This window comes from Vipera ursinii, assembly GCF_947247035.1.
Source record: "Vipera ursinii genome assembly, chromosome: 2".
NCBI classification, from domain to species: domain Eukaryota; kingdom Metazoa; phylum Chordata; class Lepidosauria; order Squamata; family Viperidae; genus Vipera; species Vipera ursinii.
The window spans coordinates 246,348,534-246,363,549 of NC_139513.1; the positions used below are offsets into that span (position 1 = coordinate 246,348,534).

The 15,016-nt window shown below is 38.1% G+C and overlaps 1 protein-coding gene across 1 annotated transcript; it reads left to right on the top strand.

The window, feature by feature from the left end:
- Positions 1-1,895: 1,895 nt before the first annotated feature.
- On the top strand, positions 1,896-14,808 carry STARD4 (StAR related lipid transfer domain containing 4). Its single transcript, XM_083356494.1, has 6 exons — positions 1,896-2,053; positions 6,092-6,208; positions 6,872-6,921; positions 7,678-7,804; positions 9,113-9,227; positions 10,510-14,808. The coding sequence occupies exons 2-6, from the start codon at positions 6,104-6,106 to the stop codon at positions 10,734-10,736; spliced, it is 624 nt and encodes a 207-aa protein (XP_083212620.1). The 5' UTR covers positions 1,896-2,053; positions 6,092-6,103; the 3' UTR covers positions 10,737-14,808.
- The last annotated feature ends 208 nt before the right edge of the window (positions 14,809-15,016 follow it).

A 15,016-nucleotide genomic window follows, 5' to 3' on the forward strand; every position in this document is an offset into this window, starting at 1 on the left:
TGGGCAGCTGGGATGATCCTCCCTTCTTGGATGACCCTCGGAATATATATATTCCTGGCATAAACTCCTGACATTCTGTGCTCAACTTTCCCAGGAACACCTTCCATCACAGCCACGATGAAGCAACATAGCAGGACTGTGGGGGTTAATAATTCTGTACATGTGTCTTAAATGAAATAAGCCTTGTGGTGCTTTGGAAAATAAGTTAACCCTCTCTTCTTTGTGTCAGCCCCTCACATATTGGAATACTGCTATCATATCACCCCTAGATCTTCTTTTCACTAGACTGGACGTATCCATTTCCTCCAACCATTCTTCATGTTTTATCCTCCAGCCCCTTAATTATCTTTGTTGTTCTTGCCTACATTCTTTCCAGAGTCTTAACATATTTTTTTATATTATGGTGACCAAAACTGGATGCAGTATTCCAAGTGTGATCTTACCAAGGCCTTATAAAGTGATACTAACACTTAACATGATCTGTTAATGCAGCGTAGAATTGCATTGGCGCTTTTTTTTTTTTGGCTGCTGCAGCACATTGTTCTAAACTCGAGATGATGTTGTGGAAGGTTAACTAAATATATTACCCATACTATTTTTTTAAAATTCCATTTATATCCCGCCCTTCTCCGAAGACTCAGGGCGGCTTACAAACTTAGCAGTAGCCTTAATTTTATGTATATGCCTGCTTATTAGGGCTTTCACACACACACCAAGCGGCATTATTACAAAGTCAGCTTAATTGCCCCCAACAATCTGGGTCCTTATTTTACCTACCTTGGAAGGATGGAAGGCTGAGTCAACCTTGAGCCTGGTGGGATGTGAACCTGCACTAATTGCAGGCAGCTGGTGTTACTTAAGGAGGCATTAGCCCACTGCTCCACCAAGGCTCAAGCAGTGAGTGTGAGCAAATAGTTTGATGGGGTCTGAACAGGCAGTGGTATGAATTGCTTTTCTTCCTTCCTCTACATTTTTCCCCCTTCTGTTCATCATGTTTGATTCTTAGAGATTGCCTGGACAAGTTCCCACAGTTTTCTTGGCAAGGTTTTTCAGATGTGGTTTGCCATTGCCTTCTTTCTAGGGCTGAGGCAGTGAATGGCCCAAGGTCACCCAGCTGGCTTTATGGCTAAGGTGAGACTAGAACTCATGACTTGATGTCTTAAGCCCTACACCAAACTTACTCTTAAGTTACAACACTTCCAAAATACAGAAACATTGGAAATCAGTCAGCAAATAATGGGTTGGTCAGATCATATGAGAGTATCCCCCAAAGGCAGGGATAATGGCCAATAAGGATGGTGGGAGTTGGAACTTCACTAACCTCTGCCCATGTTTGTCCCCCAATACTGGGGCAACTTCAACTCTTTTTCTTAACTTTCCAAAGTTAATAATTTTGTTTTAATTTTTCGTGACCTGGGTCCACACACGCACACGTGTGTGTATGTTCTGATTTAGTCACCACACAACTCTCGACACCAAAGTGACACCAAAACAGCAAAGGAATCTCTTTCCTTAACAGCAGGGGTCTTCAAACTTGGCCCTTTTGTGACTTGTGGACTTCAACTCCCAGAATTCCTCAGCCAGCATGGCTGGCTGAGGAATTCTGGGAGTTGAAGTCCACAAGTCACAAAAGGGCCAAGTTTGAAGACCCCTGCTAACAGCAACGTAACCGTTTACAGCTGTTTTCCCCCCCCCCCCGCCCTCTGTCATTCCATCTTATTGGCCGGTTACCACGCGCGATTCTGCCGTCTCTCAATCAACAGCCAATGAACGCAGGCCGCCTGTACCAAAATGCAAGTAGAATCAAAACAAAAGAGTGGGCAGGAAGACGGACTGTCTGCTATTGGTTGCGAGGGAAGTGCCAGCTGGGTTCTGATTGGCTACGGGAATGAGCCGCTCGACCGGGTGAGCAGATCAGAAACTAGGCGAGGGAAAGCGTCTTAGTTTCGGGGAGCCGCTCGTGACCGGAAGGATCCCGTTCGCTGCCTTGGGGAAGACCCCTCCTCGTTAAGAGCCGAGGCTTTGACAAGTTAACCTTCCCGGCTTCGCCCCGGTAAGTTGGAGGAGATTGCAGAAAACCTCAGAGAAAGATGTCGACGCGTGAGCGTTACATCACCTGCGGAGCCTTTCTCACCGCGTTTAGATACGCGTCGGACCGTATGATTGCGCCGATGGGTAGGGTGCCTGCTTGACCATTGCCGTTTTTAACCCGTGCAAATGTCAGGACGATTGGGCTTTAAAGCCAGGGGGCATTGGACCAGAGTGAAGGCAAAACGGTGATATCCCCTTTCCCCATTGGAAGGGGAGAGACTTGTTAGGTTACGGGTGGAAGCCGATCGCCCTTTTTCCGACCACCACATTTATAGAAGAACAGAACAGAAAAACAGAGTCGGAAGGGACCTTGGGAGGTCTTCTAGTCCAACCCCTTGCTCAAGCAGGCAAAAAGCACAAGCTGTCCATCTCATTGGTTACCAGTTGTCTTCCGAGTGAGGTTCAAGGTTTTGGTTATGGTTTTCAAGGCCTTACATGGCATGGGTCTGGAGTACCTCGGGGATCACTCGGGGATCCCTCCGCCCTGTGCGTTTCCACAGAGAGGGCCTCCTCAGGGTGCCACCGGTCAGAGAATGTCGTCTGATGGCCCCCATGGGGAGGGCCTTCTCTGTGGGCGCCCCGGACTTATGGAATCAGTTGCCGGTTGAGCTCCGGACGGCGCCTGACCTTCGCTCCTTCCGACGCGATCTGAAGACCTATTTATTTGAACAAGCCGGCCTGGCCTGATGGGGGATGTGTTGGGGTTTTTATTGCGGTTTTTTTATATTATTATTTATTGTTTTAGTTTGGGTCCCTATTTAATTCTCTTTTAATTTTTGTATTTTGCATTTTATATGTGCCCTGTTCACCGCCCTGAGTCCTTCGGGAGAAGGGCGGTATACAAATACAATAAAAATAAAAATAAATTTTATGAAGTGCAGAAAAGGACTAAACTGTTATACAATTTAAATTGAGATCACTGGGGGTGGGGAGTGAGACAGGTTAGTGATGCCTATGTGTTACCAGATTCCTGATTCTCCCCCCCCCCCTGCCTCCTGGTTGGGTGTCAGTGATTTGGTCTGAAAGAGTTCGGAATGTGGGAAGAGTTTTAATTTAATGGAATTATTTGAAAGAGAACTTAGGTTTTGACTTGTATCCTGATTTTTGATTAAAATGAATGGTCTATAAATGAACAACAAAAATACAACATACAAAACAAAAACTAAAATGTATAATTTAACGACCCGTGCTAACATTTTCAACGTTGTTAAATAAGTATACTTCGGCTCTTTTGCAAAGGCAAAAAGAGTGGGGGCTAAAACCAACCCACCTAGGAGCATATTTCATAGTCTGGGAGTCACACATGAGAAGGCACTCTACCCCCATATATTATCCATTAGGCACAACAGGCACAGGGCTTACAGCCTATGACATTTTGAGAACTTATGAAAATATTTTAAGTTAAATAAATAAAAAGTTACCGGTTAACTTAAATTTTCTATATCCTGAAAGATGGAAAGTCAATATGGGGTAGTTGTTAGGGCATCGGGTAGAATCCAGGAGACCATGAGTTCTATTTCCACCTTAGGCATAAAACCAGCTGGGTGATTTTGGGACAGCCATTCTCTCTTAGCCTAGGAAGGAGGCAATAACACCTTCAAAGCCACTTCTGACATTGTGCCAAGAAATAATGTGCAGGGACTTGTTCAGGCAGTCACCAAGAGTTGATTGGAAGGCAAAATCAATCAACAATAAATATTAAATAAATACATAATTCATCAAAGTATTGTTAGCCCTTTATTACATATGAAGTAATATTTTCTGCTTTAATTGTACAATAATTGGCTTAGAAAATCCTAGTAATAATGATTTGAAGGTAAGAAAAATACTAAAAATAGCTTATCTGATTTTTATTTTTAAATAGTTTATTTTTAAATCTAACATTCAACTATACGAAGGATAAGAATAGTTTAGTGTCAGATTTCTGTGACTATTTAAAAATAAAAATAAAAACCAGGTAATCTGTAAGAGGTTTATGAATGTGCAAATTGTACACACTAATATATGTTTTTCTTTGGTTGTTGCTACTGGGTATAATCAAAGTAAAGGTTTTTGATATGATACTGAACAAAGTGTCTTATTTCAGTGCAGACTGAACCCAGAATGTTTAAATGGCAGAATTTAGTTTGATTTTGGACTTGCATTTGATTATCTGCTTTAAAGATAGAAATGAGTTGGATATTTATTTTGCTTTCAAGACTTACCATAAATGCAAGCACCAACAGGAATCACATGCTAGGTTTGATATCAGCATACATGATATCAAAATTAGGGAATGAGGGAAATTTCTGTCTTGCAATTATATCTAAATGTAAGTGGTCACTTGTATTGAAACTATTACTATATGTACTTGGGGAAAAATAGTCTAGGGAATATCTGTATAATACTAAGCATCCAGATTATTAACGCAACAAGGAGTTACAAAAATAAATGTGCTTAAGAGTCGTAATGTGTCTCTTAGGCCTTCTTTTCTATGCCTGACAGATAACTCTTTGAAAATAGTGGCACTTTCAGTGGGGCAAGTTTGCTTAAGTAACTTTCTGACTTTCTGACAACCATTCCAGTTCAGCTTCCCTTGGCAGGCAGCTCTTTCAGTCAGCCCCTAGAGATAAGGGAGTCTTCTTGGCAAGCGGCAGCAGCAGTTTGCAAACTTCCCTGTTGGTTTCCTCACCAACTTTCTGGGGAAGCCATCAGAGAAGATTGCAAAAGGCCATCACACAATTGCGGGGCGCTTGGTAGCCAGTATCAATCAATCAATATTTATTCAGTCAATGACCAGAAAAGTTTAAAAAAACAAAAATAGAACAGATCAATATAATAATATATGAACAACTAGAAAAGTAAATCATATTATAACTCTTTGACGTTCTATTACTATGTTAATGCAGTTCCACGGGTGGATATAAATCTAAAACATTAATAGGTATAAAATAGGAATCATATATGTCGTAACAATTTATGTAGTAAACCAAGAATAATATTTAAAGGAAGGGTATTGATGTAATGAAATCAATTACAAAAGATTATTAAAAAGATCTACAATGATTATTTAAGTTTCTGGCAAATCCCCAATGCTGCTGCACAGAATCTGGCCACCTGCGCCGTGATCTCTGCCTGCTCATCCTTAAGCAGCCACTGGAAAGAAATATTTTGCTTGAAGGATAGCAAAATCCGCATGCAATGCCTTCTTGAGGGCAGCCACTCTGCATGTAACAAATCAATTGCGCAGCGGAGCAGCTGGCTCAGAGAGACTGCCTAACAGCTTTTCTATCCCTCCAACTTCCTCTATTCCATCTGTTGTCATAGATTTGCAAGGTAACCTGGTTGGTCTGTAAACTGAGATTATAAAGGTCACCTCTAGAACTATTTGATTGAGTATTGTTTTCTTTGTGGATAAACTTTCCTCTCTTGTTTGTAGAAGGGAGAGAGGGGCCTATTCTAGTTTCCATTTCTGCATTAGTCATCCCATATCATTTTATTATGAAGTACCTCTGTTTAAAGGGACGCGGTGGCTCAGTGGGTTAGGACTCTGAGCTTGTCGATCAGAAGGTCGGCAGTTTGGCAGGTCGAATCCCGAGTGCCACGTAACAGAGTGAGCACCTGTTACTCGTCCCAGCTTCTGTCAACCTAGCAGTTCGAAAGCACATAAAAATGCAAGTAGAAAAATAGGGACCACTACGCTGGGAAAGTAACAGCGTTCTGTGCGCCTTTGGCGTCTAGTCATGCCAGCCACATGACCACGGAGATGTCCTCGGACAAGTGCTGGCTCTTCGGCTTTGAAACTGAGATGAGCACTGGCCCCTAGAGTTGGAAACAACTAGCACGCATGTGCGGGGGAACCTTTACCTTTTTTTTTTACCTCTGTTTGGTTTAAATCTTGGGATAATCACTTTTTTTTTGCTGTTTGGAGACAAATTGATTTATCTTAATGTTAATGCCAAACAGAAAAAAAAATCAATCTCAGGTCATTTTATTTTAAAATTTGTTTTTCCCCTTGTAGGTTACAAAAAGAATGACAGATATCTCTGACATAGATTCTTTGGCTACAAGGCTAAAAAATACAATGATTCAATACCATAACATTGAGGACAATGAATGGAGAGTTGCTAGGAAAACAGTAAGTTATTGAGCAGGTTTTCTTATTTTGGTAAGACACCAGTGTACACATGCATATTATATCAAATTGTGTTGGTTGACATATTTGGTGTGCTAGTTTTAGAAAAATAGTACACAATATGGTGAGTCTTAGTTTCCCAAAAACTAGAAACTACCAACCAAATCGTTGGAGAAGATGTGTTGCTACTATCTGATAGTGATAACTTATAGGTTATATTGTTTTCATGTAAGTGCTACTAACGTTCCCTGTCTACAGTGGTCTTAAAATGTATAAAATGTACATAGTTTTTAAGTTGGATCAGTTTAAAGATATTATTTCATGAATGCACACTTAACTAATGTGTATAAATATAACAATTTATGGGTAGTGCATGGATATCAATGAATGAAGATGGATATGCAGAATAGTAATTATATGTATTCTCTGTTATTTTTTTATAATAATGTTTCTGTATCCAGGAAGTTTTTAAGGTGTGCCTGTATGTGAAAAATTCCTTCTAAGGTCTCTACAGTCTGAAATACACTTTTTAAACATCTTAATTATATTCTACATTCTTAGATACACTTTTTAAACAACTTAATTATATTCCACATTCTTAGATATGAGCGACTGAATGTTTTAATAATCTATCAATAGTGCAATCCTTCATTTCTTTTTCTGCAGAAAGATATTACTGTTTGGCGTAAGCCGTCAGAAGAATTCAGCGGGTATCTGTAAGTTGAACTTTACTTAAAACATTTGTACAAGATTAAACTACATGTGCATGTGTGTGAGAGTGCTGTCTTAATCAAAATAAATAATGAGATCTTGCCATATTAGGACAAAAATAGAAACTGGGCTACCAGTACATTATTATCAGAATTGTCATGTATACCACATGACAAAACTGTCTCCTTGGGAAGATGAGAAGTACACTGAAATAGGGTGTAGTAACAGAATCTTGCAAATCAGCCTGTGTTTTCTTTTCCCTCCCTCTTATTCAGGGGAAGCTAGCTGTCCCAGTGTTTTTCTAAGACTTTTCTGTCTCTTGGGGCTTAACAAAGGCTTCCTTTACTTGAGGTCTGCCTTTTGGATGCTTTCTTTAAGATTATCTCCATAGCTCCTTACTATTATCCACTTAGGTATCATAACTACAACATTGGATCCTAACCTCAGACTCATCAATTAGCCATGCTTGAAGTACGTAAACTTTATTATTTTTGCTCAACTGAAGGGTAAAAACACCTCCAGATTGGTTTTACTGGTAAGTGCAATACAAGACACAGTATTATAATCCAATCCTTAGGAACCAGTAATTTGTTAAGTGTAACTCCGCCCTTTCAAATGGGATTTATGTATCAACACTTTGAAGAGTTAGACACTTATTACCGAGATTTATTGGTTTTTCAACTACTTTTAAAGACTTACACAAATATCCTATTATAAACTTTAACAGTTTTAAACCCTCTTCTATTAAATCTGGTCTTTAGCTATAAAACACAAGGTATTGTGGAAGATGTTACCAATAGAATAATAGATCACATACGTCCTGGACCTTATCGGATCAGCTGGGATAGTCTGATGACCACAATGGACATTGTTGAAAAGTATGAAGAGGTAATGTACAGGCCATATTTCATGTACTTAGCATGTTTAGGATTTTCTTTTATAGATCATAGCTGTCAGGGTTCTGATTAGCAAATGTAAGATACATTATATTTAACAACCAGTAAGAAATTAATTTGTGTATATGCGGTAAGTGAAATTCTTACTTATTCCTGAGCTGACCTCAGTAGAGCTAGCTGACACATCTGAAATCTGCCCATCCCTGTTTAAAGTACTTTCTTGGAGCACATCTGAAGAAATGAAGAAGGCATGATATTAATTGTTTCAAAAGTCATAGTTGCAGAGCACTCTAATTTAGATCTCTACCAAGGAAAGGGCAGGTATAGCCTTTTCTCCCAAAGTATTTTTTCCTGTACAGTACTTAATGCTGGCTGAATATAATTTTCATGATTCTGAAAAGATTTTCTTGGCCTTAGAACAGGGGTCCCCAACCCCTGGTCTGTGGACTGGTACCAGGTCATGGCATGCCAGCAACTGGGCCGCACAAACAAGCAAAGCCCCATCTGCAGGATGCAGGCAGTACACAAAACTACGCCTGCTCTGGTCCACGGAAAAAACTTTCCACAAAACCGGTCCCTGGTGCCCAAAAGGTTGGGGACCTCTGCCTTGGAACAATAGTAATACAGGTAGTTCTTGCTTAGTGACAGTAATTGGGAGTAGAATTTCCATCATTAAGTGATGCAGTCATAAAGTGCAATGTCACATGACTGTACCAATTAATGATGGTAGTCCCCAGTTAAGCGAATCACCATAGGTTATTAAGTGAGAATCTCACATGATCGTGACTTCTGATTTCCTGCCAGCTTCCCCAGTGACTTGGCTTATGGGAAGCTGGCAGGGAAGGTTTTGAAGGTTGCATGATCATGTGCAACAGTTGGAAATCTGGGCTAGTTGTCGAGCACCCAGATTGTGATCACATGACTGCTGGGGTGCTTCAACAGCCAGAACTTCAAGGACCAATTGTAAGGACCATTTGTTCAGCCCTGTTATAAGTTCAAACAGTTGCTGGATAAGTGATCATTAACCAAGGGTCATCTGTATATGTGTAGCATTTTCAAAAACAGATTGCATGCACATACAGGCTGGATTCAGGTATTATGCTGAACAAATGTTTGCTTAGCTTTGATTTGAATAAATTGAAATTAGTTTGGCTCATTCAGTACCCTAAGCCAGGAAACCCGTTACATGCTAGTGCAGTACATCAACCCTACCACAATCTTTAGGACTTTTAATAAGGCTGCAAAAATGCTTAATAAAAATGAATCACCCATAAACTGCCATTTTATGATCACTTTGCAGAATTGCTGTGTAATGCGTTATACTACAGCTGGTCAAATATTGAATATCATTGCACCAAGAGAGTTCATTGATTTCTCCTACACAACCAATTGTGAAGATGGACTGCTGTCATGTGGTAAATTCTCATTGATAATCTTTTATCTTCTAATCCAGCTTTGTAAGAATAATCTAAAATTGTTGAAATCCCCATAATTTTGCTTTGGGCATCTTATTTTAAAGAGTGATGTCTTGGATTAGGACTTCTTCAAATGAACAGGATTAAACAATTGTTCCAAGGTCAAGATCCATTTGCATACAGTTGGGGCTAGACATATCCCATATATACATGATTCCTTTCAGATTTACAGATTTTTTTTATCTGAAATTGCAGTTGATGTTACTGTGCTTTTTAGAATGCATATTACTTGTGTAAAAATAATTATTGATGTCAAAAAGAGCCTTGGTGGAGTAGTGGGCTAATGCCTCCTTAAGTAACACCAGCTGCCTGCAATTAGTGCAGGTTTGCATCCCACCAGGCTCAAGGTTGACTCAGCCTTCCATCCTTCCGAGGTAGGTAAAATGAGGACCCAGATTGTTGGGGGCAATAAGCTGACTTTGTAATAATGCCGCTTGGGGGCCCCCGAAAGCCCTAATAAGCAGGCATATACATAGAATGAAGGCTATTGCTAAGCACATTTAATTTGTGCTTAGATTGTAAGCCGCCCTGAGTCTTCGGAGAAGGCGGGATATAAATGGGATTAAAAAAAAAACCTGGTCAGTTAAACCTGTTTTCTTCTGTCTGAAAGATAAATTTAGTACATTTGTGACAAATGATGTGTAGAAATATGGAGAAAATCCTTGAGTATTATAGTGGTTAATTCACTGGGCGGGGAAAGCAACCATTTTATGTCAAAGCTCACAAAGCAGGGGTAGCTTGACATTTTAAAAAAAACTATTTTATTCTTGATTATGCTAATCAAAAGAAAATAAAATGAAATACTTACAGTATCAGGAAATAATCAGCACAATGCTGTCAATAACTTTAGGCTTAGGCTTCTCCACATGCTGATTTCTTTATTTTATCTGGCTGAATAAAGACTCTCCTGGTGAGTAAGGTGATGGTTGAGGTCTGGGGTTTGGATAGTCACTTTCTTTAAAATTTTACTCTCATCTGTCACAAAATAATTTGGAACAGAAATACTGAATACCTTGATATATAAAATAGTTGCATGTCTCTGAAATTATGTTTATGTGAGTGCACATGTGCCTAAGATAATTTTTTCATGACCCTTTATTTTATGCTTATTTTGTCTGCTTATGTATTTTTCCAAAATTTTGTTAATTCAGTTAAAAAGCCATTTTAAAAATGTGTTCCTCTAGATCCTCATGTAATTGCTGTTATGTTTTTGTTAAAATAGGTATTAGCCTGGATTACGGTGAAGTAAGGCCAAGTTTTGTTCGAGGGTTTAACCATCCTTGTGGCTGGTTCTGCTTTCCACTCACGGACAATCCAAGACATAGTCTTTTGGTTGGCTTTATCCAGACGGACCTGCGTGGGATGCTCCCACAATCAGTAGTAGACACAGCTATGGCTGGTACACTGATCAATTTTTATTCTGATCTCAGGAAAGCTCTGAAGGCATAATTAGTGCCATGAAGACCTGTGGTTTTCCATATTAGATAAAGTAGTTTTATTTTCACAGATCAATATATTTATTTTGAAATAAGACTCTCAAGAGATTTCAGTTTAGATTATTGTTCTAAAGTAATGTCCATGTTTATGTTTGAAAAAAGCACATCTCCTAATTTTAAGACTTGAGTTGTATTAATTATTTTATTCTCTTGTACAAGAACTTTTTTATAGTTGTGGAAAGTGTTTTATCAGGGTATTAATTTCAAGGATTATATTTCCTAACAGCATGTTAGAAAATCAAAAGCCAGTGTAATTTGTGTTGGGGAACTTCTTTCCTATTGCCTTCTACACATCTCTGCTGCAAAGCTTCTGCTATTCTTGGAGTTTTAAACATACTTAAGGGTCCTTCTGTTCCAAGGCTCTCACTTGAACCTCCATGGCTCAAAGCCTAGTCCCCCTCGGTGCACTGAAGGTGATAGGAATATGAATATACTGCTGCCATTATTCTGAATGCAGAGAGATCTGTTTTTATGGACTTAAGAAGTCTGCAGTTTCACAAGTAAGGTTTTAGGTTAAGTTCACATACTTAGAGTTATCTGAACAATGTGCAATGGCATACATTTCAGCGCAGCAGAATTGGTATGTTTTGGAGCTCTTCTTGCCAGATTGGGAATACTGCAATACATATAGTTGCACATTTGTTTTAGAAAAGCTATTGCTATGCATCATAGATCATCTGGGTGCCAGATGTGTATATCTACTTATAATACAACGAGAACAGAAATTGTGTTCCCAATCATTGCCTTGTGGGGCACTACAACTGAATTGTGATGCAAGTAATGAAATCTGGTACTGTGCTGCAAAAGGTGAGTGACTTGAAGGATTTTTGAGGACTTTTATCATCTCTTTCAAAAATGTGGCATGTTGTACTTTCAGGTTTTAAGTTTTTTTAAAAAATTAACCATTTAAGATGCTTATTTGAAAATTGTACATGATTTCTATGATTTAAAGCCTGACATTTTAAATCATCTTCTTTGTTTAATGTCATTTCGGTGGAAAGCTATATGGATGATAGGAATATGAAACACACACTGTGTAGTCAAATTATACATTATAAGAAGACTAAGGCCATATTAAGAGTATCCATTTTTGTGGTACATAACTTTATAGTAGCAAGGGAGATAGCAATGTTTTCAATAAGAGAAAATAGAGTAATATACCGTACTTGGTTTGTGTTATTCTAGCACCATCTGAGGATGTAAATAGGGGATAGTAAAGAATGAGCTCATAGCTGAGAGATTAAACTTGCTATAAATGCTTTACCTCAGCTTCTACTTGTTCAGTCATGAATAGAATAAAATATCCTGATCTATAAAGGGCTTCCAAATGATCCAGATTTAATTCATCAGTTACCTATGTTGCTGCTGCAGGTGTGATCACACATCAAGCCAATAACGTTTCACTACAGTTGCTTATTTCAATTCAAAGAACAGAAGCATGGGTTTTGGGAGATGAACTTAATGCAGAGTTTGGAAACTCCATAGGAGACCTCAGCCTGAAAGAGTATTTATTATGTGATATATTTTTTCATTAACATTAATTCCATTTTCTAATTTTGCCTTGCAAGTATGAGAAAATATCAGGGATGCTAATTGGCACAATCCAAAAGGTACTTGTAATATTCATACTAACTCTGAATCATATATTTCTTATTAAGGGCAACTCAAAGCACTGCAATTTATAGTCACCACACCTGCAGCACTTCTATAATATTGTTTTACATGTACAGCATTGGAAAAATTACATCAGCAGCATGAAGTAGTGCTAGATTTTCTCACACAGCTGTGAATTTGTGTAAAAAAATCTGCTTCTGCATTATTATGAACAGCTGAACATAAGGGCTATATTCACATATTGTGTTGTGTAAATCAGAACATTAATAACCCATCCCTATGAACTTGCTTCAACTGTTATTTAAATAGATAATTCACCTTGCTTGTTTGTTGTGTGGTAGCTGGCATATAATATTTTGTTGTCAGGAAAAGGCCGTTATATATTTCAGTACTTGATAGCAAAGCAAATACCTAATAAATGGTATCTAGGCACAGAAAGTGTTGTAAATAGAATGGTGGTATTAAAAATGATAACATTACCTGAAGTTACATACATAATTGATTGCTTTCAGGTTACATCTAAAAAAATAATCTAAATGAATTGTGAATAGATGGCAAAATTAACTTATTAAATGCATGCGGGCCACTGTGTCTGTGTAATACTCAAGCCAAAAAGCAGATTATTAGATTTAACTAGAAGAAGCTTTTTTAAAAATGTGCATACTGTAGAGCCTAGTATTTGCTCCAGTACCTCTATAATAGAAATAAAATCTGTTAACAGGTTTCTAGTTTAATGGTGCTAGCATTGCTTTTTCTGTCTGTTGATAATGATAAGGTTTGTTTGTCTTAGACTTTCAACTGTTAGTTACTTCTAGTTTAGGAGATTGATTACAAAGAAACTGCTCAACCCTCAGTAGTGTCAGAATGTGCAGATTCTGGTAGAAAATTGTAGCAAAATATTTTCTTTTATGACTTCTTTAGTAAAGGACTGAATACATAGTTGATACTCTATATGCTTATATATTTTATATACTTTTTAATAATCTAGACCTGGGAATTTGGTTTCAAGAAGCTTCTATTTTATGAGGAAGGGAGGAGTATGCAGATGTTTCAATTCTCCCATGCTTTTCCACTACTTTTGTTTTAGCCAAGGAAATGATGTATTTACCTGCACAATCTGTCTTTTGATTGGTGGCATGAAGAACCAGTGCTTTGAAAGCATCCTATTACTGCACCTTTTCTTTTTTTCTCTTAAGGGGTAAAGCCATTTGTCATTGGGAGAAAAACAATGAGATGAATGTAAACAAGCCGCTAAAGTTTTTGTGAGTTGATGGCTCTCCAGATTCAGCTTGTAAAATCCATTACTATTCAGTATGATTTAGGAAGGTCATTAAACTGGATGGTGTCCAGGCTTCATTCAGCATTTTTTCAGAAATAAAATTACAAGTTTTTAAGAAATAGTGCTTCTTCATGCTTCCTCTTTTGTTCTCTGCTTAGAAAGCATTCAGATAACAATCTGGCAGAATATAACCCTAACTGGTATACTATTGATCTGAAATTTTGATCAGTTTAAATAGATGTTTGGAAATCACTTTGCTGGCTCAAGTGAGAATTCCATTTAAGAAAAAAAAATAGACGTAAGAAGGATGTTTATAGTGTAAGAACAAATGCAAATTGTGATGCATTGCTATTCTGTATTAGAGATGATTTATATTTATGTATTAAAGTGCTTAGATCAAAAATGATTTGTGTGTTTCTTAAAACAGAACAAATTGATTGGTTTATTTAATCATATATACCAGTGATGGTGAACCTTTTAGAGACCAAGTGCCCAAACTGCAACCCCAAACCCACTTATGTATCGTCGGGTGCCAGGTGGGCGTGGCCCATTGGGTGGGCGTGGTTGCTTTGGTAATGGCAGACTGGGACTAAAAAGTTCAATCAATTCCAACTTTGAGAGATCTTTTTTTTCCTGCGAGAAGTTGAAATTGATTAATTGATTGAACCTTTTTTTTTGCACATGGTGGTGGAGACCTAAAGCGAAAAGGTTTTATAAAACCCAGCTGAAGGCCTAGGACTGGGGTGATGGCACGTGTGCCCACAGAGAGGGCTCTGTGTGGTTCGCCACCACGGCTATAGGGCATTGCACACCAAAACAACTAGACATAGGGACAGTATTTTCCCCCATGCCAGAACTCTTGTTAAACAACTAATTCCCACAAAATTGTCAAACTACCTAGTAGGGCTGTATTACTATTATCCTTCTCATCTTTCCTATTACCTATCTTCTTATGACTATAAAGATATATTTTACAATTTATATTCTTTTATTTAGTATCCTAGTATGATTTATATTATTTGTTTATTTAGTATCCCATGACCATCACTGAGTGTTGTATCTTATGATTTATGATGAATGTTTTTTATGATTATAATAATAATTTATCACTTGTTGCTTGTATGTACACTGAGAGTTTATGCACTGGCCAATCACACTTGGCCAATAAAGAATTCTATTCTATAAAGAATTCTATTGTTTTAGGAATGGTGAAATGGATGGGCATGCTCCCTCAGAAAATAAGCTTGTACCACCTATTTGTAATATATTATTTATAGCTTGAAAAATTCTTTGTTATTTCAGGCACATTTTTATACTACATGGGTTTTTTTTAGAGTTCA